This window comes from Carassius auratus, chromosome 3 (assembly GCF_003368295.1).
Source record: "Carassius auratus strain Wakin chromosome 3, ASM336829v1, whole genome shotgun sequence".
Classification (NCBI taxonomy): domain Eukaryota; kingdom Metazoa; phylum Chordata; class Actinopteri; order Cypriniformes; family Cyprinidae; genus Carassius; species Carassius auratus.
The window spans coordinates 28,822,910-28,850,752 of record NC_039245.1 but is presented as its reverse complement, the minus strand read 5'-3'; the positions used below and the strand labels follow the sequence as shown (position 1 = coordinate 28,850,752).

At 35.8% G+C, this 27,843-nt stretch overlaps 1 protein-coding gene across 1 annotated transcript in view; it reads right to left on the bottom strand.

The window, feature by feature from the left end:
- LOC113053406 (netrin-1-like) overlaps positions 1-27,843 on the bottom strand; it is a 60,029-nt gene that overhangs the window by 12,561 nt on the left and 19,625 nt on the right. Inside the window, exons 3-6 of the mRNA XM_026218400.1 lie at positions 18,381-18,569; positions 13,252-13,401; positions 11,366-11,419; positions 6,602-6,676 (exon numbers count right to left, since the gene is read on the bottom strand). Of these exons, the coding sequence (XP_026074185.1) occupies positions 6,602-6,676; positions 11,366-11,419; positions 13,252-13,401; positions 18,381-18,569 (468 nt within the window). The remainder of the gene's footprint in view (positions 1-6,601; positions 6,677-11,365; positions 11,420-13,251; positions 13,402-18,380; positions 18,570-27,843) is intronic.

Below are 27,843 nucleotides of genomic sequence, written 5' to 3'. Positions count from 1 at the left end.
CAAATAAACCCCATTTATTATCATCATCATTATTATTATTATTATTATTAATGTTGAAAAGAGCTGATAATATTTTTCAGGTTTTTTTAGGAGGAATAAATCGAAAGAACTGCATTGTTTTTTACATTTGTTAGAGTTATCTCTATTTGTCACTTTTATATTATTTACATCAAGCTTTTGAATGGTATAGTATTGTATATTGTTATTGAAACTTCATAATGTTTCACTTGATTATACATTTAGTCAGGAATTATAGTTTGGAAAAAGTATTTGGAAAAAGTCTAACTAGTAAAATGTTTACACGTTATGTGAAAACTAGTACAAATAAATAAAGAGAGACTTACTCTGTTTATGATCTCTGCTGAATAAAGTGCTTCATTCTTTTTTCTGAGGAAATCCATTTCTCAAATCCTCAACCACATCACATCTTTTTGGGGTGAATTATGTCTTAGTCCTCTCATCGCGAAGCAAACAGTAAAATAAAATAAAAAACTTGAAGAATAGTCTTGCTGCTTTTTCTTCTGTGTGGGCGTATTCAAGCCGCGCGCTTCAGTTTGAATCTGAATAGCGCGTTCAGCGCGGGGGCGTGGTCACATTAGATATAATGAGCGGATATATGAAAAACAGACATTGCGTTGTTTTCATATGGATTACTTTATCTCAGAATATTTGTTTTCGGCAGCACTTGTTTAGTTTAAAAGTAGACATTCCAGGCTTTCTATAAATATCTCTCTCATGTCTCTTTGTTGAGTATTCACTGAGTTACAGTTCATTTTAATGAAATGTTTGTACATGACGATCAGCGGAGACAAAGACTGTAGACAGCGCACCTTGTTTGTTATCTTTATTTTATAAGTGCACAAAGGTTTTTTGTTATTATGTCTGTATCCAAAAAAAAACTAGACCCTTTACAGATTCGATTGATGTATTGCTCTTATCTGTACGATTAAAACTGAGAGTGTAATTTAAGTTCTTTTCGGGGTTATCAGGTGAAAATGACTCAAAACGCATATATGCGTTAATCGACTCGAAAGGGATAATATACACTTCTGGTTCTTCTTTGAAAAGCTTGTGAAGTATGTGTGTGATTTAGACTTGACTATAAAACCTGTCAAGTGAGCAAGGCTCAACTCCTTTTTAGCTTTTCCACAAACATTTGATGTGCTTCATCAAGTTTCTGATGCTTTCTCATAAATGTAAGAATATTTAAAAAATTATGAGTTCGTTTATAAATTCACACAACCTTACCATCACGCTGTGGAATTACAAACCGGAACTGAAAAGGGCTGGAGCTACAAAAGGTCTATGCATTTAGACAATCCTCCAGTTTTTACATAATTGCATTCGCCATGCACTAGTCAGGTGGCTATGATTACACAGAAAATTGTAACTTTAATGAGTATTTAAATTATCACTCAATGGGTCATTTAGCCATGTATTGCCATGCATTTGGACTTTAAAATTAAAAAATGAATGTAATTTACAGTGTATCCCACACATACATGCCAAACTGACGGCATTAAGTGTGGTAAAGTTAGTTTAAGTTTTGTGAATTATATGTGTACTAAATGTGCTTTTGCAATCACTTTTACAGACTGTTAATTTGACTTTGATTCTGAAATATGACTTCCTGAGGTTTGCAACCTCCTATTTGCATGCTCACTGTTCTCTGATGGCAGTTAATGGTCACACTGACAGATTTTACACAATGACCCCATGTGGTAAATGAGTTAGGTCAAAAGTAAACTAAAAGTAATCAGAGAAAGTGTAATCCAGACCTTGTTACTAACTACCGTTTTTGTCAGTGTAGTTTCTAATCAGTAACAGACTGTAATCTACCCAGAACTGCTTGTCAACCACCAAGAAATCATTAGCAACCACATGTAGCAACATCCTGGCATCCACAAAGAATATGTTAGCAACCACATAGCAATATCATGGTAACCACTTGGAAAACGTGCTACATACTGTATAGCAGCGTCCTGGCAAAAACATAGAAGACGTTAGCAGCCACATAAAATAGTGTATATTGCATTGCATATGAATAACCTTTAAACAAACACAAGGAAAACCAACCTAAATGCTTAGCGCTGTAAATCTATTAAAAGTGATGTCATCGCTGTTTATGTTACTTATATCTTATATAAGTTATATCTTGCTTATATTGAATATGTGTTACTGTAATATATCAAAACTTTCTTGCTGTCTCTCTGCGTGACGCTTTAATGCTGCGATCACTGCAATTAACAGACTAACAGTGCTGATATAAATTAAAAATACATTTTAAACATAGATGAAAACTACGGAGCCCCGCACATGACATGCAAGAAAATTCTTTATAATTTATGCCTACTATTTAGCCTACTATTTTTTCCTGCATGCCATTTGCGGGGCTCCGTAGAAAACTGAATGAAACTTAAATGAAAAAATAACTGAGGACTCCAGTAAGTTTGAACAGAGTCAGTGAACTCTGAATGAGCAACAATTAAGCAAATTTGGGTTGAATTTGAGCAATAAAATGTCCAAATACAACTATTTTCATTTCAAAGCATTTCTCAGATTGAGAAATGAATTTAAAAAAGAGGCTCACAGATTTGCCAGGTGTCCCGCTGGGCCAGTGTGCTGGAACACGAGCTGCACGCGGTACACAAGCTGGCCTCTAATCGAATTAGTGCGCCTGATTACAACACTGAAGCTCCAGCAAGCTCCCTGCTGGGACGCCCTACGCCCAGTCGCTTACGCCGGGGCACTGACTGCTGCTCTGCCATGTGTGTTTGGCAATGCTAAGGAGCTGTGTACACAGACTGACACACACACACACAGTTCTTTGATTCATTGTCATTCTCCACCCACCCAAGAGTGGGAGAATGCAAGCCTTTTGGACCACTGTCTCCGCAGCGACGGCAAACAAAAGCGGATACACAGGGAGTATTTCTTTCTTTCTTGCCTCTCTGTCTGTCTCATCCCCCAGCGTAGGGCAGATTTAAAACTTCAGCAAGGACTGCAACAGAGAGCTGGATGCAGCAGCTCTTCCCAGTAGTGTAAATGTCCTTTGAGTTCTGGACAATTTACAGGTGCATCTCAATAAATTGGAAGGTCGTGGAAAAGTTCATTTATTTCAGTAATTCAACTCAAATTGTGAAACGTGTATTAAATAAATTCAGTGCACACATTCTGAAGTAGTCTAAGTCTTTGGTTCTTTTAATTGAGATGATTTTGGCTCACATATAAAAAAAAAAAAAAAAAACAATTTCGCTATCTCAACAAATTAGATTACTTAAGAAGACAAAAAAAAAAAAAAACTTCTGGAAAATATGTTCATTTACTGTAAATGTACTCAATACTTGGTAGGGGCTCCTTTTGCTTTAATTACTGCCTCAGTTCAGCGTGGCATGGAGGTGATCAGTTTGTGGCACTGCTGAGGTGGTCTGAAAGCCCAGGTTTCTTTGACAGTGGCCTTCAGCTCATCTGCATTGTTTGGTCTCTTGTTTCTCATCTTCCTCTTGACAACACCTCATAGATTCTCTCTGGGGTTCAGGTCTGGTGAGTTTGCTGGCCAGTCAAGCACACCAACACCATGGTCATTTAACCAACCTCTGGTGCTTTTGGCAGTGTGGACAGGTGCCAAATCCTGCTGGAAAATGAAATCAGCATCTTCAAAAAGCTGGTCAGCAGAAGGAAGCATAAAGTGCTCCAAAATGTCTTGGTAATCGTGTGCAGTGACTGGACCAACACCAGCAGATGACACTGAACCCCAAATCATCACAGACTGTGGAAACTTAACACTGGACTTCAAGCAACGTGGGCTATGAGCTTCTCCACCCTTCCTCCAGACTAGGACCTTGGTTTCCAAATGAAATACAAAACTTGCTCTCATCTGAAAAAAGGACTTTGGACTTCTCCTTAGCCCAGGTAAGATGCCTCTGGGGTTGTCTGTGGTTCAGGAGTGGCTTAATAAGAGGAATACGATAACTGTACCCAAATTCCTTGATACATCTGTGTGTGGTGTTCTTGATGTCTCAATGTATTCCTTGTGAAGTTCTCTAAAATTCTTGAATTGATTTTACTTGACAATCCTCATAAGGCTGTGGTTCTCTCGGGTTGTGCATCTTTTTCTTCCACGCTTTTTATTCCACTCAACTTTCTGTTAACATGCATGGATACAGCACTCTGTGAACATCCAGATTCTTTGGTAATGAATATTTGTGGCTTACCCTCCTTGTGTGTCAGTGTCAATGATTGTCTTCTGGACAACTTTCAGATCAGATCTTCCCCATGATTGTGTAGCCTAGTGAACCAAACTGAGAGACAATTCTGAAGGCTCAGGAAACCTTTGCAGCACCTGGAATTTTGAGTTGATTAGCTGTTTGGCATGTCACCATATTCTTATTTGTTGAGATTGTGTGGGTTTTTATTAAATGTGAGCCCAAATCATCTCAATTAAAATAATAAAAGACTTAAACTACTTCAGTCTGTGCTGTGTGCATTGAATTAATTTAAAACACGAGTTTCACAATTTGAGTTAAATTACTGAAATAAATAAATTTTCCACAACATTCTAATTTATAAGATGCACCTGTATACTGTGATACAAGCAATTGCTGCTTTTTCACTGATACTGAGTACTGGGCTGTCTCTGAGGAAATTGTGAAAGCAGGAAAAAAAATACAAAACATACTGCTTTTACTGTCTGTTTTAAATGTGCAGAAAAATAAAAATCATGGGGTCTCTCTGACACATAGGGACAGGTTGAACAGGGACCCTTTCATACTTCCCACCCACTGAGATGTATACTGCAGTCCGGACACTCGGCTTCGCCAGTGTTACCTGTCCTATATAACATCAACATGATGAACGACTTCCCTATGAGAACAACCTCTGAGTATGAACACTTATGGCTGAGAGTGAAAACGAATGAAACTTAATATCACGGTCTGAACGATAGCAGCTACAGATGACCAGCAGTGCCATTAATAGCGCTTTCTCTCACTTTCTCTGCTGGATATTATTGTTCCACTAGTCTGTGTGGTTGCTGATTAAACCGGTGGATATTATCTATTTTAATATTATTCGCTTCACCCTAGGGGTTGCCTAAAATGTTTCAATTGTAAATGAGCCTTTTCAAATAATGAGCAGAGATGTTAATATAGATAAGGTGCTACTGATTAATGAGAAAATTGCATTTTAGATGGCCTATAACTTTAATTCTGTGTGCAACAGTTTTATCCGCAGAGACACATTTCAGATTGTGCTAAATGCTGCAGACACTTCATATACACTCATGTCTGAAAGTCTGAAAATCTGGAACGTTTTTCATTTAAACCTGGAAATAAACAAGGTTTTGCATCTGAAATGTGTACAGGTGTACTTGCTTCAATACACTGAAACGCAAGATGCTCTTTGGAATATTTGCAAATCATGCTGGAGATCAGCAGGCTTTACACACATTTTTTATTTAACTTCCTACTTCATATTGAAATTATGCTAATCATATAGAAGATTATGCAAAGAAAATGTAAAAAAAATAATGCATTTCCAGTGGTCTCAGACTTTTGGACCCCATTGTACTGCACTTTAAGTAACAGGCAAGCAATCTCTTCCATATGAATCTGGAATTGTGTTAAAAACAGGTGATGATGACATTGAAAACCCCTTTTTTGGTTTCCCAAAGAACCTTTTAGTGAACAGTTCTTAAAATAAATATTTTACATAACATTTTAATAATCTAAAGAACCTTTTTCCACTATAAAGAACCATGGATGTTCTTGATGAGTGCCAAAAAAGAACCTTTATTTATAATAGTGTACAGTTTTCAACAGACTTTGATCAGGGATTTCTCATATGCTGTGTAGGATCTGATAGCAAATTGGGACACAGCATAGCTAACACTGCTTATGTTAGAAACACACGTTGCATCTATTTAGGGACATGTCTGTTTCTCTTCATTAGCTTTTTTCTTTCTAGCTTGGCAGTGTTTTGAGCTGAGGCAGTGTGGTCCTCACTCTTGGACGCCACAAATCTTCCAGACTTGAGGCCAGTCAGGAAGGAGTTTATGATATCACACTGTGAAATCAAACATCATTTTCTCCGCTCTGCAAACAGCCAGAGGACCTGTGAGTCGTCAAAGAGTGATTCTGCCGCTACCGCATTTTTACCAGTTTATACACCAATACAAAGTTTGGGGTCAGTAAATTTATTTGAAAGAAATTAATACTTTTTTTTTTACTGTGCTTTTAACTAAATAAATCTGTTGTACCACTTATAAACTTAAAAACTATAACTGCATTCTTGAACTTCTATGAGTCCGTTATTATATGAACTATATTAGAATTGAAACCTGTAAAATCCCTGTTTGAACAGGAACCAGCTGTCCCCTTTGTCCTCTATATGCTGCGAGGCACTTTGAGTGTGTCCATCTGGAGAAACCTGCTGAGTTCACACGCTTTGATGCTATAACATAAACCTTTAGCCTCTGAATAAGCTGTCAGCACTATGAGAGAGGGGGAACGCATACAGAGAGAGATAGAAAAGACAGAGGAGAAAGATGTCTGATGATGTGAAGTGAATAGGAAGCAGGCGTTTCTAAATAAGAGCTACTTACCATAATCTTTCTTGCAGTATTTCTTCATGGTAACCTTCATCTTGCCCTTGGGAGTCTTACAGTGAGAGTCACAGTCTGAAGAAGATAACAGACAGAAAACGGGTGAAACGCAGGTCAGATCTGTGTGGAACAACAGGTGTGGATGAGGAACACACAAGGAGACGAAATCTGGCATTTTTGAACATCTTTGGTACTTTATTCTGAAATGTTTTTTTAATGTTTTTCAAATGGAACAGTTGGCTAAAAATCTAAAAAGCTAGAAAAAAAAGTGCATGTCTGCTTTTGTTGAGACATCAAGATTAAAGTAAACAAACTCATACATACACACACAATTTGGTGCAGTTGCTGATATTTATGTTCAAAAACTAAGATGAAATTCATAATTATAAAGGGAATTTTGGGACTAACTGTTTAATAGTGACTACAAAAAGCATCATTTGTTTGCAGATGCCACTTGTTTTGTATTATATATTGTCAAATGCAATAACACTGACACACGTTCGAGTGTCCAGATGATTCTGGGGCCGCTGCATCATTCGCACATTTAAAGAGAATCACGTTGGACCTAATTAATACTTAATGGCTATTTAATCATTTAATCTTTTCTTCACTTAACTCACTTAAGTCATTTTCTCACCCTAATTATCAGCGCCTCCCCATATACCCCCTCTTACTCAGTGATGTCAGGGCAGGGGGTTCACAGGTCATTTAAACTTCATTCAGACACAGAACACCCCCATCACAATGCCCACAAAAACAAATCCACATTTAACCGCAGCTTTCCACATATAAACCTCAGAGACTGGGAATGATTTATAGCTCTAGCGCTCAGCTGATCTATTCGACACCCTCAAAGAGATTTGAACCCCACATTAGCTGATGGAGTCACTTCAACACCAGCCACCTTTTTGACCCAAACCGGAACATTGGCTCGGTTCTCCTGACCCAAACCGAAACCCGAGAGTCTCTCGTCGCAGCTACTTTACATAGAGTAATAATTTTGAGATTTCTGGCCAGACTGGAAGAGATGGGAGCGAGAAGACCTTTCAGCTTTCGTCTGAATATGGACAAACTTCCCTCTGTCCAATCCACCCTTTTCATGTCCCTTTATATCCCGTCTGAATGAGGTCACCTAGGCAACAGTGAAGCAGGAAAGAACCCGAATTAAAAAAAAAAAAAAAGTTTGAAGGGGAAAGTAAGAGGGGGGTTGAGGACAAGAAGAGCGAGATGCCTGGCAGCTTTGGTAACACAAAAAAGGTGGAGCGCAGAATAAGAACGTGAAGGACCCGTGGGGGTAAAACTGGAGGCAGGGAGTGAGAAAAAGTGCAGAGGAGGGGGCGGCGTCCCAAAAAAGTAAATGATTCTGATTCTGACGAGTCCATATTAGCCATGCTTGGTTTCCATGTAAATGCGTGAACGGAGGCACAATGCTTGACGCTGCCCATTACACCCACGTCCCCTAAATAAAGGCCGTCCCCTGTGGAGGGACAAATGTCTGCTTAATAGAGTCCCACAAGCACAACTGTGCTGCTCCAGTGGGAGGTCCTCACAGTGAACTACAGCAGGACAGGTCAAGAGACTAGGAAAAGAGGTTCAACTTACTGTTACACAGGTTTTGGAGACTTTTTTTGTTTGTTGTTGTTGTTTAATAATAGAACTCATAATGTAAATATGAATATTTCTATCTACCGTTGAAACTTTTGAAGGTATTCTATCAGTTGTTCAGCAAGACTGTTTTTTTAATACACTAAAATCAGTATTTTTGTGCAGTAAGATCAAATTGAAGGTATAATTTGTTCCTGTGGCAGCAAATGTTGAAAACCTTTGTTGTGTGGCTTAAATACTTTTGTGGAAACCATGAAGAAAGTTTTGAAATAATAGCATTTATTTGAAATAGAAACATTCTAAATATATTAACTGTCAGTTTTGATCAATTTAATGGATCCTTGATTAATAAAAGTATGAATTTATTTTTAAAAGAACACAAAAACTTTTGAATAGTAGTGTTTATGATTTATAAAATAGTGATATTTAATGTTTTGTAGTAGCTTTCTCTCATTACATTTCTTTGAAATGGTCTTTTAGCTATGAAATCTTGTTTTTATGAAGTATATGTAAGAATTACTTTTATATTGTTTGCAATTTGTTTCAAAATGAACACCTACTGGTCTAAATCATCTTAGGATAACTTGATTATCTATGCAGAAAAATCAAGTTTAAATGTGTCAAATCAAATATGACAAACAGGCTTTTGAGAATTTCTCTCAATCATCATTGTTGCATTCAATTATATATTTTAATGCAGCAATGATAAAAACTACAGCACATTGAACATAAAACTTTAAATATCATCCCAAGGCGTATCATTGGGTATAGATATAGAGTGACAACTGATATTTCTAAGCAGGTCTGAATTAAATTAAATTAAATTAAATTAAATTAAATTAAATTAAATTAAATTAAATTAAATTAAATTAAATTAAATTAAATTAAATTAAATTAAATTTTTAATTTTTAATTTTTAATTTTTAATTTAATTTCTTCCTAATTGTAACATTGAAACTATATATATATATATATATATATATATATATATATATATATATATATATATATATATATATATATATATTGTGAAAAGTATTTTACAAATCATCTTGAAATAAATATAAACAGGCTGGTAAAATACCAAGCTGGCTGTATTTTATCTCACAGAATTTTTATATTTTATGACCAGCCATTTGTACTTTTCAATTAAATTTATATTTAAATTTGTTTCTGAAATTTAGCATTAAGTGTAAGGGAAAAACAGTGGACATATCACACGCCAGACCCAAAATCACATCTCCTACACATAAGTACAACAGATGGGATAAGAAATTATTGTCGAATAATAATTATTACTGAAACAAAACTAGCACCAGTTTGATGCAGACAAGATTAGAACCGGCATGTCACACTGACAACTCCACATGTCTGTTGCATGTGCACTATCCAGGGAAATGTAATTGCTCTTAGTGAAACATCTCAGAGCTGAATAAAGCCAGATAGCTTTGAGCTGCAGAGTTTGGCTCCATGGGACGAGTGCACGCTACAGGCACTGATCGGGCAGCTTGGGTAATTGAGTATGAATGAAAGTACAAGGGTGTGTTCTCCCTCACGGCGCAGCGCTGCGGGAGTGTGACGGGAAAGCAAACGCATTCAAATGAAGCATGTAATCAGATTAGGGTCCTGGCCAGTTTCGATGGTGACTGAGACAGAGCGTGAGGAGAAGGAGAGCCAGGGCTCATGTTGACATCCTCACCATTAAGAAAACCTCACGCAGATCATACAAATACAAGATCCACTGCTGCATTTCTGAAGCATGCTGTAAAGTCAGCACCCTGATGGGGTTTATTGTGGAATATTGACACAGGTGGCAAATAAACACATAAATGGACATGAAATATTGATTAGATTAGATTTGGCATGAAATGAAAGAAAAACTAACAGCTATGTAGAGAATTTGTTGCTGTGATACAAAAAAAGTGAAGACAGATTAATATATAATTATTAAGTTATTCATATAATTCAAATAATTTTGAGTTTAGGTCATTGCATTCCATTTTATTCCTCTTCTTTACTTATTACACTTACATATGTGTGTGTGTGTGTGTGTGTGTGTGTGTGAGGGTGCTGTATGTATATACTGTATATATAAATTAAATTAAATTAAATGTATATATATATATTTGTAGTCCTTGTCATTTTTATAATATAATTAAGCAATTTTAAAAGTTAATATCTAAATGGAAGCATACTGAAATTGCTAATTGTGAGAAGACTTAAAAATATATTATTAATAAATTGTATTAAAATATAATAATTATTATTATTTTTATTAATATTATACAATGAAGCAAAAATTTGTTTTACTTAAATTGTTTACATTTACATTTCTTCATTTAGCAGATGCTTTTATCCAAAGCGATTTACAAATGAGGAGAGTGGAAGCAATCAAAAACAAATTGTTTATGGTTCTTCTGAAATTCTGAACATTCTGGAGCTGAAAAAAATGAAGATCAAGGTAAATTGTACTTAATTTGTGGAAACATACAAGCATCTTCTGTTGCTTACGAAGGGCAGATCTAAGTGAACAAAAAATTTCAACAAAATAAGACAAATTTGGCCATCTTCATCATGTTCAAAAGTCCCCCCAGCTCTTAATGCATCTTGTTTCCTTCTGGAGCATCAGTGAACGTTTGAACCTTTTTTAATAGTTGTGTTTGAGTGCCTCAAATGTCCTCAGTGTGATAAGATGTATCTCAAAATCATAAAGTCACTGCTGGAAAGGGTTCAAATATGCAAAGATGCTGGAAAACTGAAGAATCTGCAGGACCTTAAAGATTTTTCTGAAGAACGCTGCTCAGTTTAACTGTTCAGAACAAACAAGGGACTCATGCACAACCATCACAAAACAGAAAGACAGTCGAGGATCATCTGGTAACAGAACACAGTACTAAGAACCAAGGGTTCACAAACTTTTGAGGGGGTTATTTTAATAATTTCAGCAATTTTTTTGTGTTATGGACTAAATGTTAATATCTTTTATGTACAATATCTTACTCAGGACAGTACTGAATAAAACTAAACATGCATTTAGTATGATCTCTCTTATTCTGTTAAAACTATTCACATTTTCCCAGATTCTGCAAGGGTTTCCCAAACTTTGGCGCGCCACTGTAAATGAATCTGAGAGTGTTTTCTTTTCTTTCCTGAACTCACCTGTGGGCTCTTGTGAACTGCTGTAGGTGACTGTGGGTGCAGCAACAGGAATCTCTGCAACAAACAGACAAGAACAAACAATCAAAACCTCACGTCAGAAGTCTTTTCTAGCCAAGGCTGCAGGCAAAAAACTCATTTTAACTTACATTTGTTTTAAGATAAGGTTCATTAGGTTTATCAGACATATCACTGATGAGGTGACGAGGTGGCGGTGTCTAATTTCAATAGGTTTCCTGCTTAAAGCCCCTTTAAGTGCTTTGCATTCAGATATACATCGATGGGGGATCGAGTATTGTTAAAATGTGAGCAGGTAAAAGTGCGATGTCACAAAATTTTAATATCAGGCTATTAAAACAAATATAAAACCAAATATTTTCCACTCAATTGCCGGGGCTCCCTCTTTCGCTCCAGGTTTAACAGCACATTTTTTACCAACCCTGAGATATTAGGGGAAATGTAGTTTCTCGAGGATCGGGGGGTTCATTTGCCAAGTAAATCTGAATGGCTTCGTGTCCACAGTCGCTTTTTTCAGCGGTCCAGATAAATCTTTATGTCGATGTCATCAGTTACACATAATAGAAGTGGTTCACATTAATAGGCGCGCATTATATTTATCTTATCGAGAAATGCCAGCTGCTGTGTGGGCCTGTGTTTAATCGTCACAGAGACCGTCTGCTGTCTTGTTGATACTGCCAATAAACATATCACCCATCATGCCCCTGGAGCAGATTTATGAGTTGAAAAGCCGTCAGCCAGGTTCAGGGCACACTAGGTCGTATCAGCCAGGGCTTTATGGTCTGTTTGACTTTAACAGAGGGCAATCAGCAAATGTCCATCCAAGGAAATAATGGAACGGGGGACCAATGCGGAAATGAAATAGGCTGCGGCTATGATGAATAATAATAGTTGTTTATGCAGTATTATTATTGATGTCTCTGTAGGTGGTAATGGGACAACAAGTCATGTTGGACCACCTCATTTAGTCCAAGAAGAGTTTTTCAATAATAGATTGTTATTTGTGTAATGTGTTTTTATAAAAACCATTTTGTGTCATTGTGTTATTTATTTATAGGACGCCCTCATTTTTCAAGAGGTAGAAGAGATGCAATTAAATTTAAGTTAATTCAATATGCTGTGACACTGTTTGCCACTAATTTGTTTAATAAACGGCATCATATTTAGTTATGATTAAGTGTTTTTTATTATTATTTTTCACGTTATTCACAATTATTGTCCAATTGCATATTAGGAGGTGTACGATTGATCTTAAGTTACTCTTATAATTAGGAATAAATATTTTTGATCATATACACCACACAACCAAAACATACAAAACTATTAAAGCTTTTAAAGTCTAACCGATTTGCTTGTTATTATAGTGGTTAAATCTTTTAAAGTTTATAAATAAACTTGTTATTTATATTGGTTAAAAAATCTTTTCATGTTTTTGAAAGACGTAGGTTATGCTAAGCCAGAATGCATTGGTTTAATCAAAAATACAGTAAAAACAGTTTAACGTTATGAAAAATTGTTCCAACTAAAAATAACTGTTTCCTATTCGAATATATATTCTCCATATGATATAGAATATATCATATTAAATATAAGTGCAATTTATTCCTGTGATGCAAAGCTGAATTTTCAGCATCATTATATATATATTTTTCAGGATTCTTTAATAAATAGAAAGTGAAATGAATAATTTGTAGCATTATAAATGTCTTTATTGTGACTTTTGTTTTATGTAATGCATCCTTGCTGAACGTACTAAAAGTAAAAGTGCCCCAAACTGAAGTGTTATTAATTAGCTCATTTTCAACACTAAGAATTAATACACAAAACTTTACGAAGACAAAGAAAGAGAAAAGAAAGCGAGTGAATCTTACTGATACAGGGGGCGATAGGTGATCTGCTTTGCTGGTATCCTTTAGCGCAGCGGTTGCAGGTGATGCCAGTCACACCATCTTTGCATGGGCACTGTCCGGTCGTCTGGTTACAGGTCTTACCAGCTGCGCCAACCGGATGACAATCACAAGCTGAAGAGAAAACACAAAACCAGTGCTTACTGCCGCGGTACTGTAATGACTAAATGTGCAATGTGCCTGGATCCTGTCCAGACTAGCTCCACACGAGTGTGTATGTGGATATACTGGGTACCTGGAGTATCTGGCACCTCAAGTTTGATAAAGTTTCCAACGTAAAGACTTTTGGCACAGTATAGCGCTGAATAATGTTCCCATTAATGACAGAATGGCGTGTACTTCAAAGGTGCTCTGGCTGAGCTGTTAGTCAAAACGATCGCACGTTAAAATGTGAGAATGTCGCGCTGCCAAACGTTTACCATAAAACTGCTTGTTTGAAGTCTCAACTCAACTTTTCCACTTTTTATGAAGCCAGGGATTCATTTGCAAATTATATGAAGTGGTCTAGCTGTAGCGAGATCTCAAAGCTCTTGGGACTAAAAAAAAAAAGGTGATGAATATTTGAAGTCACTTCTTGAATTAGTAACAAAGGCAATTGTTCGTCTCAGATTTATGTCTGCCCAGGAGAAGCTGTACACAGTCCTAATAGTGCCAGAACAGAAATGGTTGTTCTGAAGAGTTGCGCCGTTAATCATTTGCCATTTTTCTTTTCTCTCTGTGAGTTTTATGCAGCCTCATAAGTAACTGATTAAGAACATACTGTAGGCATCAACTTTTCTAGCGTACCACACAAATCGCATTAGGTCTGTCTGTCTATCCATCCATCAATCTGTCTGTCCATTCATCTATCTGTCTGTAAGGCCTTAGATGTGTTTTTTTTTCTTGATTACTTTCTGAATTGACCCCATGATAGAAATCATGCTTTGAGGAATGAAACCATTTTTAATAACATCGTTTAAGCTGTTTCAATTGGATTTGTTTAAATATTCCCCATCACTGATGTTTTAGCTGATGGTAATCAATGCTGCACAAAGTGGTGGGATACTTTGAATTTCAATGCCCACTTAACATTCAGTAAAAAGCAGCTACAGTTCTGCACTTAAGCCACCCACCAGCCAGCCCACCACCTGCTGAATTACGACACCCTCTTACGCCTTCACAGACGACCCTACAACTCTACAGCACATAATCTAAACCAGAGCTGATAATAATGCAACAGTAGTACGAAGAGATGCTGGGGAAATAAGTGTAGAGCAACGCAGCATGGACTGTGAGTTCCCATGGCTGTTGAAAACCCCTCTCTATGTTTAAAGGAACAGTTCACCCGAAAATGTAAATTCTGTCATAATTTGTTCACACTTATGTCTTTCCAAATATGACTTTTTCTTCAGTGGAGCACTAAAGGAAAAAGTTTAAAATATATATTTTCAGGCTACACTTTCCATGCAATTGCAATGAATGGAGACTACGCTTTTTCTGCTCCAAAAAGGATGCAAAAGCACAATAAAATTAGTCCATATGCAGTCATTCTTATTCACTAATAGCACTGCAGAGAGAGTCAGTGAAACTGAGAAATGAATTAGTCTTAGATTTGGGAACTACTCCAAAGTGATGAAGTGATTCATTGACAAGATCAGACACAGAAGAAAGATTTGTTTGCAAATCAGATACTGATCAAGTCTGCTATTTTCTTTAAAACGTCTGTACAGAGCTCTAGGTTAAAGTGTTACTTTTTTATATATAAATTATCTTATTTAAATCTATTGTATGGCTTGAGAACATATAGTGAACAAGCCATTTGCGATACATTTACATTTACAAAAATTGCAAAAATAATCAAATTCCACAAAAGAAACAAAGTCAGGAAGATCTTTTGTTTCAGTGAAAAATTGCATCATGATCCTTAAAGCTTCACAGACTTATTTTATAAGTGCTTCTTGAAAAATGGTTGCACACGTTGCATTTTGATGAGTTTGTGTGGAGCAGCATTTCCAGCAAATCGAGCTGCTCCGACACACTGAAAACCTGGATCATGATCTGCTTGTGTTTCCAAAAAAAAAAAAAAAAAACAGTGCTGTGCTTCACTCTGCATATACTTACTGAATTAAATCACAGTCATTGCAATTTGATAATCACACTAAGCTACATAGCGATTTCGGTTTTATTTTGATCAATCAAACAATGATATGAGGGTGAGTAATTAATGAGAGAATTTGTATTTTTTTGGATGAGTTATTCCTTTAAGCACAAAGGTGAGTGAAAGAAATGACAGAGTTCTTGTGGGTGACATGGTGTTTACACTGTACTCAATGAGGGATGAAGTTATTCATCTGCGATATAAAGCTTGATGTGTTCCAGGCTCCCACTGACAATGGATCTGGTTTTGGGTCTAATTTGTCTTGGTAGGTGCACTGCTGCCTAATTTACAAGTGATATTTCGTTCTTTTTCAAACCACCCCTATAGCTTTTTTGTAAGCGCTGAACACTGTTGGCACAATGTTGCGTTTCCTGCTAAAACAAGCACAATGAGATGGTTGGCTGACATGAACAATAAATATGGCAGTCCACTAGATGACGTAACGATGTTGTCACCAGAGACGAGTGAAGCAATCAGTTTGACAATGGTGACTGGAACTCCTCAGAATTTCCCAAACGAGCTTTGACTTTACCGGCAATATATTTTATGTTAAGGTCATTACAAAAGGCTACTTTTGAAAAACTAGCCTGCCTGTATGCCTCACATCTAGCCTCCAAGCATCCCATATATAGCCTGAGTAAATGTTTTGGCTGGCAGAAAAAAGCTGTTGAATACCATTTGTAACCTCCCCAGAATAAGATACATCCCTGACGTGATAATACACAGCAATGTCAATGAAACTTGGGCAGTATTTGCCATCCATCACATCTGTGCTTTGGAACTCAAAAATTAAGCTACCCCAGTGATTAAGCTAGCGGCCTTTCATATTAATTACGCTGCGATTTGTTGAAGCTTTCAGTCTGTCAAATTACGGGTCTGTACGAGTCAGATGAGAAAACAAGTTATCTTGGCTTAAAGGTGGGAAATATGCAATAGCACAGAATGTTTTGTGAGTGAAAGGACTATGGGAAACACAGGGGAATGACATGATGAAATTCATCTGTGAACCAACAGTGGATAAAATCCATGCATTTAAAACTTTACAGCAGTTTTGTCTGGTTCAGATGGTTGTAAAAGACACACTGTAACCAGATTTTATATTTTATAAGAAAAGTATATTATATGCATTTACATGCACTTGTTTCAACTGTATGCCCATCTTTCAGAAATGTTTCTCATTTCATGTCCACAATCAGGCTCTGTAACAGAACATAGTAGAGTGCGAATTGGATAAGTGACTGATTTGGAATGTTCTACATTTAAATGTATGTATTCAGCAGACGCTTTCATTCAAAGCAACTTACAGTGCATTCAGGCTATACATTTTTTTTAACAGTATGTGTGTTCCCTGGGAACTGAACCCATGACCTTTTGCGCTGCTAATGCAATGCTCTACCACTACCTCTGAGCACAGGAACAAGTTCTACATGTGTTTAAGTTCAAGTTCGACATGTAAACTGCAAGAGAGATTCAACTCACAATTGATTCAAACAGATTTTGCAACAATAGCATTAGCAATAATTTTCTTAACTAATTAATTTATTAATTAATTTAATTAACTATTAAAAAATACTGTAAGTACATAAATACTGGTTTACATTTTGCGATTCTAACTTTTTTTCTCAGAGTCCTGGTTTAATTTTGACCTTTTCTCTAAATTCTGAGATTACATTCGCAATGCTGTTTATTTTTTTCTGCCACAGAATATCAAATAATATAAAAGTCAAAATATTGTGAGTTTATGTCTCTCAATTCTGAGTTTATATCTCACAATTGGTAGATATAAAACATGAATCGAAAGAAAAATATCAGATTTGTGAGACTTTATATTTTTTATCCAGCAGCAGAAATAAGGTTCCATATTCACTATATTGATCTTTGATGATTCTTTGCATTATGCGTTATGGGATTGCTTTGTTTGCGGTGAATATGTACAGTAGTACTGCCTTAGAATTGAGCCAAAAGAATGGCCTTCATATTGGGAGTGTCCTTATGGTGCTTCAAAATGCTGCCTGCATGCGTAGGCAGCTCACTGAGTTTTTGAACAGAACCTTACAGACCACCTGACCTTTAGGTGTGAACGTGAGGTCCCTCAGGTCTAGAACACATGTGTAATCTCTGGTGCCTTTACATTTATTTTTCTTTCACGGGTGGGTGAATAATTGGCTTGTTTCACTATTATTGTTCATATTCTCTGTTGTCCTAAATTCCATGGCCGTCCAGCTTGTCTACTTGGCCTGTATTCATTTTCCAGGAAACCCCTTTGTATAAATACTGTCTTATTCTAACCTCTTTCAGCTCAAACTCATTAGATTTCTCTAAATTAAACAATAATTATAATAATAATAATAAAACATTTTGTGGATTTAAAGGACGACTTTTTGAATCCAAGCCCAAATTTTGCACTTTTAAGCATATGTTGATCTTCAAAATGATTTATGGTCATAAATTACATAATTTATTATTTGTTAATTACATAATTTCTTCTAGATCAAAGATATTACTGCCTTAATAACTGTTCTCAGTGACACTACTTGGTTTACCCAATTTGCTTGTCCAGTAAATATAAAATGTAAATGAAGTTATTGCATAAGGGTTGTTTACATGTAGATTCCTCGTAAGAAACTCATCAAACTGTGTCTGTCAGGAGGAAAACATCCTGCAAAGCAATTTAAGCAAAGCTAATATTTACAGTTGCCATTTCTCTACATTTCTGCATTTAGTGTCTGCTCTTGTAACTTGGCATTGCTATCCTGTAAATAATACTGATTCTATATGAGAAATTGTTTGTGATGTTGTTAGCCACTCTGGATGAAAGCATCTGCTAATTGATTGAATGTAAATGTATGTGCAATAATAAAATACACACAGATCTTAATAACTACAGCACGACCATTAACAAACCTCATTAAATGCAGAAATTATTATTTTTTTCTCAGTGTAAATGTGTGCTTACCTTTGCATGCGCGTCTGTGTGAGATAGCCTTGGTCATGTCTCTGTAGTAGCCCTCTTTACAGTAGTGGCAGTGGCGTCCGGCTGTGTTGTGTCTGCAGTTGAGACAGACTCCTCCACTCCTGCGGCCCGATAGCTTATACAGCTCCATGTTGAAGCGGCAGCGGCGGGCATGTAGGTTACAGTGACAGGCTTTGAGAGAGATGGACATTCGAGAGACAAAACAAGAGAAATATGATTAGTGCCCACTGTTGACTTTTCAGAAATACTCAATTCTATTTAAAAATACGTGTTTACACATTCCATTTGAGAGCTTTAAAGGTCACCCAAAAGTGAAAATTTACAGGAGAATTTGCTCACCCAGAATGAGAGTCCAAACAAAAGCATTTCAATAATCCATAAGTAACACACCTCCAGTCCATCGATCAATGTCTTATGAAACTGTTTGTGTTTGTAAAAAAAATCCATCTATTAGACTTCAGTCTTAAAACAGTTTCTTCCAGCTGAAATATGAGTCAATAATATTGCATTTCTGAATCAGGAGAGATATGCACAGATCAAGCACCGCTTACAAGCCAAAACAGTGCCTTAATGATGGATTTATTTCTTACAAACATGTAACATTCACTTTATAAGATATTAATCAATGGATTGAGTTTTTAATATGCTGTTTGGACTGTCATTCTGACGGCACCCATTCACTGCAGATGATCCATTAGTGAGCAAGTGATGTAATGCTACATTTCTCCAAATTTGCTCATCTACATCTTGGATGGCCTGGGAGTGAGTACATTTCCAGGTAATTTTTGTATTTTTGGATGAACTACTGCTGTAATTCACAGGAAACTCCCTTAGTAAAGGTCAATCGACTAAGAGATCACATTCACACAATTTTACAATACTTATCCGTAAAATACCCATGACGCACATATTCACCCTCACAGAGTATCATATGTTTTAGTGAACAACCACACAATTGCTTTCTTGCGGCAGTATTCCTCAAGGCATGTTGCTCCTGGCCATGTCAAATCTAAATCTGATGTGATGTGAAATGATTTATGTGGTGTTTTGTGTCCCGTGGTGATCATCGAAGATCCTCAACACAGTGGGAGAGAAAGGAGAGGTCACAGTCCTCTAGACGTTTGACTAGTATCCTGAGATAGCTTTTTTATTTTAATGACATCACTGGATCTCTGGGCTTCCAGCCATTTACAGCATTTCATTGAGAGACAACAGCTTGATAAAACGACTCACTCCAGATCCTGTGCTCACACACACCTGACCATGGCTTTGACCTCTGACCTCTCCTGGCCAGTGGAGTTCAAGCTTCACCTGTCTTTCTTTCTTTCTTTCTTTCTTTCTTTCTTTCTTTCTTTCTTTCTTTCAGTCTGTCTGTCTGTCTGTCTGTCTGTCTTTCTTTCTTTCTTTCTTTCTTTCAGTCTGTCTGTCTGTCTGTCTTCTGTCTATCTATTGTTCTTTCATTATGTTGTTCTATCTATCTATCTATCTATCTATCTATCTATCTCTTAATCTTTTGTTATATCACTCTATATTTCATCCATCCATCTCTTGTTATATTACTCTATATTTCCATCTATCATCCATCTCTTGTTATATCACTCTATATTTCCATCCATCCATCCATCCATCTATCCATCTCTTGTTATATCACTCTATATTTCCATCCATCCATCCATCTATCCATCTCTTGTTATATCACTCTATATTTTCATCCATCCATCCCTTGTTATATCACTCTATATTTCCATCCATCCATCCATCTATCCATCTCTTGTTATATCACTCTATATTTCCATCCATCCATCCCTTGTTATATTACTCTATATTTCCATCCATCCATCCATCTCTTGTTATATTACTCTACATTTCCATCCATCCATCTCTTGTTATATCACTCTATATTTCCATCCATACATCCATCTATCCATCTCTTGTTATATCACTCTATATTTCCATCCATCCATCCCTTGTTATATTACTCTATATTTCCATCCATCCATCCATCTCTTGTTATATTACTCTACATTTCCATCCATCCATCTCTTGTTATATCACTCTATATTTCCATCCATCTATCCATCTCTTGTTATATTACTCTATATTTCCATCCATCCATCCATCTCTTGTTATATTACTCTACATTTCCATCCATCCATCTCTTGTTATATCACTCTATATTTCCATCCATCCATCCATCTATCCATCTCTTGTTATATCACTCTATATTTCCATCCATCTATCCATCTCTTGTTATATTACTCTATATTTCCATCCATCCATCCATCTCTTGTTATATTACTCTACATTTCCATCCATCCATCTCTTGTTATATCACTCTATATTTCCATCCATCCATCTCTTGTTATATTACTCTATATTTCCATCCATCCATCCATCTCTTGTTATATTACTCTACATTTCCATCCATCCATCTCTTGTTATATCACTCTATATTTCCATGCATCCATCCATCCATTCATCTCTTGTTATATCACTCTATATTTCCATCCATCCATCCCTTGTTATATCACTATATTTCCATGCATCCATCCATCCATCTCTTGTTATATCACTCTATATTTCCATCCATCTATCCATCTGTCTATCCGTTTATCCACTCATCATATTGTTTGTTCTGTTGTTTGTTAAATTGATCACTCTAATTGTCCCTGATCTAAAACTGTAAAATAACCATAACAATCTGTAATAACCATAAAAGAGAACAAACCAGGAAAGAGAAACAATATTCCTACTGCTAGACAGATAGACTCACACCTGCGGAGGAGTCTAGATGTGAGTGACTGAACCGGGACATGGACTGTCTCTCACACATGCGCAGGAAGGAAGTGTTACGCATCTGTCGTGTTTTATCCCTCTAACACCTGGAACACTTCAACCACTCAGCTCAGTGATAACACACCAGGCCTATTTCTCAAATACCTCTCCCTCTTTTACACATTATCTTCCATGACACTTCTGATAGCAACGTAATGTTCACTTTTTAGAAGCAACAATGTGTTCATACTTAGTTTTAAATTGAGGCCTAGAAGTTTAAGTCATAAAGTATACTAATACAGTTATTTTTGTGGCTTTTTCAGCTGAAAGACACAAAACAAATTAATATTGTAACAGAGTATGACGATTAAAATGAATTGATCCCCTCGCACCAACTCCAGACCACTTTCTCCATGTTTTCCCCAGACCTCTGAAAAGATTGAGCATGTTTTTCCATTATATTATCCTAATTCATTATGATTTTATTTGCACTGCAGTTCTGTCCCCTCACTCAGCAGCTCTTTATTTGTATAATGTTTGTCAACACATTCCAAGCGCATTCAATCTCTTTCATGCCTCTCCTTTTACACTGCTCTCTTCTGATAGTATCAAAATATAATTACAAATGTCAGTTAATAAGACTTTGTGGAGGTGATTTATTACTGAAATGAATCAAAAAAAGTCTGTTAAGATTGTCATTCATCCAGGTCAATGTGGAAAACATACCAAGCTACTTTTTGCTTGTGAAAGACATTCAGCCAAGCATGGCTCCATTATTTACAACTCACTACGGAAGCCTTGGAGGGTCATTGGGTGAGTGACTGGTAACCCTCAGAGAACTGAAAATCTGAAGCAAGAGGTGTAGAAATGGGCCGAATTATCAGGCTAAACTGAAATGGTATGAACTTGGTCAAATGAACTGAATCCTGCCGTTAACGTCAGCACTGAGTGCTTCCAAATGGTGCATGTGGACCATAAAGGGCGGAAAAATCTGTAAAAAAGACAGGCTATCAGAGATTGCACATAATTTTGATAGGTGCCCAGAATATATATATTCCAGGATAAAGCTTCCAGGAGAGTGACTGTACAATAATAAATCATATTTATCTAATTGCAATGCTTCTGGTGGCCTTAGATAAATGTAAGCTCATAGGAAAAGGAGCCCTACTCATGAGTCACTTGTAATCTAAGTGAAGTGACTAATATGGTCATTGATATGATAAATTGTCATGTGTGAGTTGAGAATAAATATTTAAATGGACAGGATTGGACGTACAGTATGTGTTGTGCATCAGTCCCTTGCTTTTGTCATCCTGTCAGGAATAATAGTCAACAGTTCTGTAAATTAAAGTATGGACTCTTTTAGCCAAAGAGAAATGCATGCTATAACTCACCTACATTTTCAGTAGAGTGACAGCAGTTTCATCTGTTTTTCCAGGAACAAGCTAGTTTTTTTCGCAGTGAGTTGTAGTGTAGTGCGATGAAACACTACACTTTTCTTTTAATGTCTGAGCTGGGAGCAATCAAACGCGCTCCCCTCAGTGTTCCTCTCTCACAGAAAGTTTGAATCATTCTCAATCGATTCACCTGAACTTGTGCTGGACTGTCTGATTCATTCTAGTGATCAGTTAACCAATCGTCTTTCTCGTATAGGCAGCGCTGAAAAGTCAGATTCATATCAGTGAATCAGTTCATTCAGACAGTTCATGCACTGAAAATCATTTAAGCAAAAAAAAGAAATGTTTTTATTATAATATTAATATTATTTTTAAAAGAATGAAAAAGTTAAAACGATTTTGAGTCAAATTATTTTATGTTAATTGCATTGCATTATAGGTTCAGAGATCACCATTATCCTTTCACAGCTGAAACTCTCTATTTAAACCAGGTTTGCTTCTCATTCTTTAAGTCATTCCTCTCCCGCGTGGCCATCTGGAGAGCCTGTGTGCACCGAGAGTGCTGTGATGTAATGACGGGTGAGAATTAAGGGGGCGTTTCCGTTATGGGCCCTGCTCTGTAATGGCTTGCCAGCACCAATTAACGGGGCAATCAGACCTCCCTTTCTTGTTTGTGTAACTGCTTGCCACTGTTGCCTAGTGAAAGTGATGTACAATGTCTCAACAAATATGATCAGACCAAATAAAACCACAGCGTGCGCTTAACTAGTAAAAGACAGCAAAAAGCTTGTTCTCCCACTAACTGGCTGTGAAATTGCAACTGCATTTGTCACAAGTCGGCATTGCATTGCACATCAAAGAGCAGAAGTTTTGTGACCTCTGAAATGACATCATCATTAAGATTGTTGAAGTATTATTAGATTTCAAAGTGGACTGTTAACCAGCTTACCATTTCATTTACTGTGATGTTTAATGATGTGAAAAGCTAATAAGACAGTGTGTGTGTGTGTGTGTGTGTGTGTGTGTGTGTGTGTTTGTGTGTGTGTGCGTGTGTGTGTGTGTGTGTGTGTGTAAAAGAACAGATATAAAGTAAATGTAATTAAAATGACTGTAAATTCACATATTGTTGTTATATAATCAGAATGAGAATCGTCTTTATTAACAAGTACTGTGGGTACAAGGAATTTGTCTTGATGTATTGGTGCTTAACAAAGACAACAAAATAAAGAATTAATAAATATCATCTCTTTTATAATAATATGTATTTATATAAATTAACACTATATATATATATATATATATATATATTATTAAACAATTGTAAAATTTAATTAAGACAATAATATGTGTATTTATACTTTATATTATAGAATTTATTATAGAATTTAAAAAAAATGTATTACTTTATTTTGAATTATTTTAAAATGTGTGTGTTTGTATATATATATATATATATATATATATATATATATATATATATATATATATATATTTAAGTGGATATATTTACACTTTATATTCGATAGATTTATTATATATTATATATATATTATATATTATTATATATTATATTTTATATATTATATTTTATATTATATTTTGTTTTGTTATTATTTACACTTTATAGTGTTTGTATATATATATTAATATAATTTCAAAATACACACACACACACTAATTCACGCTAATCAGTCATGAGCTTCTTAAGGTGTTGTGAATCTTGGGACATCAAATACTACATGCAAACTGTAAAACAGCATAATTATCCAATAATAAAGGCCTCCATTTCTTTTATGAATAAATATCGCTAGTACACTGTGCCAGTGACAACAACATGTAACGGATAGTAATACATAATAGCCAGAATATCTCTGGCCATTTCTCCTGTTAAGAGGGAAGCGGTCCAGCTCTTCTCAGAAATGTAACTTGTTTCTCATGGCCTGTGTATCTTCATGTCACACTCTATTGACTCCTCGTGCAACCCTTGCGCTGTGTTATTACACTTTCTGAAATCAGGCTTTCTGAATTAAAGTGAGTGTACGAGTTCTTACAGTAAACGTGCTTTGTCTGCTTGGTCGGGCAGCGCTGGAAAACACTGGCCCATAAAAATTTCCAATTAAATCACTGGCTGACACATTAGTCATGCTAATATTTCAGGGCCTCTGAGCAATTTATAAAAAACAAACAAAATAGGAGGGATGTCGGCATGTTCTGTTAGGAGTGTATGTTTCCTTTCGGAGTATAATCCCAGCAGAAATGTGCCAGGGTGAAACTCACCCCACCACGCTGACTTATAGCATCAGCAAATCATTGCGCGGCTTGTTAGTCACTTGATTTATCTCTGAGCTCTGCCTGTTTGTTTTCATAAACGCAGCACACCCTTCGAGTAATTGGTGATTAATTTGCAGCTCTTTAATTTTCTTTACATGTACAGTGTTAAGAGTGTGAGAGCAGCTGTAAATCTCAGGGAGCAGAGATGTTGCACTTTAACTTTGCAGCAGGAATAGCCTCAGGACTCTTCAGATGTTTTTCCTATTCAAATGAAAACATCCTGTCAAATTAAAAAACTGACATCAAGGAATATGGAAATCTCGCTGGATCCCTAACCGAGATTGAATGTCTCTAATTGGACTTTTTACATTTATTTCATAGAATAAATTTTGATACTGCGAAAACAAACAGCATGGATGCACAGTTTGAATATTAGAGTCAGTAATTATTCATATACTATAATTACTTGCATGAGAAAACAAACTTCAGCTTACACATTAGCTTATATTTCTGCTACATCTGAAAGTCCCACATTTGTGGGTCCCACCAGTTCCCCCTTACAACATGCACTTTATTAAAACACAGACATTTTAGCATCTTGCATATTACATATTTGTGTCAAATTGCATTTTTTGCATTTCTAACGGTAAGCAAATCTAATATATGTACAGTACATTAAATATATTGTCATATGAGGTAAAACCTGTCAATACATGTTGATGTATAAGTAAACATAAAATATATGCATATACATTTTTGGTAACACTTTAGTATAGGGTCCAATTCACACTAATAACTACTTGCTTATTAGCATGTCTATTATTAACATATTGGCTGTTTATTAGTGCTTATAAAGTACATATAATGCATGACATCCATAATCCTACCCAATACCCTAAACTTAACAACTAACCTTATAAACTATTAATAAGCAGCAAATAAGGGGTTAATTGAGACATAGTTAATGGTTAGTTAATAGTGAGAATTGTACCCTAAATTAAAGTGTGACCACATTTTTTTACAAAAGCATATAGTTAAAGATATATTATTGTATGTCATTGTATGTGGTTGCTACATTTAATAACATATAAAAATCCTTGTATATATTATTACGTATTATATAAAAATCTAGGTGTCCAAAATAAAGTTAATAAAATGTCAATAAAACTACTTAAATTGAAATCCATTTTTTTTTATTAGCAACTTCAATTGAGACTGTGACTGTAATACTCTTGTCATTTGGCAAAAAACTTTTATTTCAAGATACATATTTTATCTGTGAATGTGCTTCCAGGGAATTGAACCCATGACTTTGGCATTGTTGGTACTATCTTCTGATCCAGCATCAACATGATACTAGTTGTAGAGGATGGCAGCGTTTACTGTGAGCTTTGCCCAACGTCCTCAGATTTCTCACAGTTGTGTCGATTCTGGTAAGTTTTCAAAGACTGTGTATTTACTGTACTACCCCTGGATAAACATTCAGTAAACTTCAATAAAATATCTCATGTTGAAAGTGGAAGACAAGTGGAATTGGTGGAATCCTAGATTGGAGTTGAGCGCTAAAGATAAAGTCATTTGGTGCAGCGCTGGACACCAGACGCTGAAGAATTTGGCAGGACTGGATAGGCTTCCCCATAAAACATAAATCAGTTTGAAAGAGGGGGACCACAATGTGAGCGCTTCTCATGGTTTTGGCATTCCTTCTGTTTTTCGAGCCAGTGTAAATCATCCTCACGACAGGCATAATTAAATATTTAATTATCAAAAAAAAAAAAAGTGTTTTATTTCATACAGTTTATTTATATCATAGACTGGTGTTTTAATTTGCTTTAAATTCCTCTTCCTTCACAGAATTCATTCTGGGACTAGAAAACAGCTTGGATGCACTTTAAATCATTTTGGATAAAAGTGCTTGCCAAACGTGTAAATTATTTTCCAGCTATACAATAAATTATAGTATTCTACACAGATGCATTACAAAATGAACTAAAGCATATTCGCTTGTGATCCTGCTTCACAAGTCACGCATTTGAGGCATAAAATGTAGACTTTTTACAACCTGCAATTTATTGAAAAATTGTCATTTTTATTCAAACACAGAAAAAAGGTTGAAATCTGTCACATGGTGGTACCCTTTAAAGATACAAATACGTATTTTTAAAGTAATATTATGTAGTTTTAAGGGAGTGATGTGTATTACTATTTTTTTTTTTTAACAGGAATCTATAGATTTCTTTTATACATGGCATTTGCTGGTTATCAGAACATGAAAATATGTTTGGCTTTTCAATATCAGACAGCATTTTGATATTGGTGCCCTCTTATAATTCAAATAAACCTGTGTTAACTGAAAGAAAATAAGCTGACAAAATCAAATCCAATATTCGGGAATAAAATAGCATTACAAGAAATGTATAAGCAATCATTTGTAGGCCAGTCATTGTTGTACACCAAGTTTAACCATGGTTTTTAAAGAAGTTGTTATAATATGAGGCGCCGTGTAGGATTTAAATCAAACTTCGCTTATCAATACATACATAAAACACGTGCATATACACCTATAAATTACTCGCATATACATGCATACTACTGAATGTTCAAAAATACATATATAAAATACACGTGAACACTAATATGAAATCGATACCAATACATATAATGTTAGCAATGTATGCATACACACTTGTGAATAACTTGCGTATACATATAAACTTGACACGTGCATACACCTACAGACACTCACATATACATATTAACTTGATCCATGCATATACACCTATTAAACACTCGCACATACATATAAACTCGCTGCATACAAACACAAATGCACATACTCGCACATACATATAAACTTGATCAGTGCATATACACCTATTAAACACTCGCACATACATATAAACTCGCTGCATACAAACACAACTCCACATACTCGCACATACATATAAACTTGATCAGTGCATATACACCTATTAAACACTCGCACATACATATAAACTCGC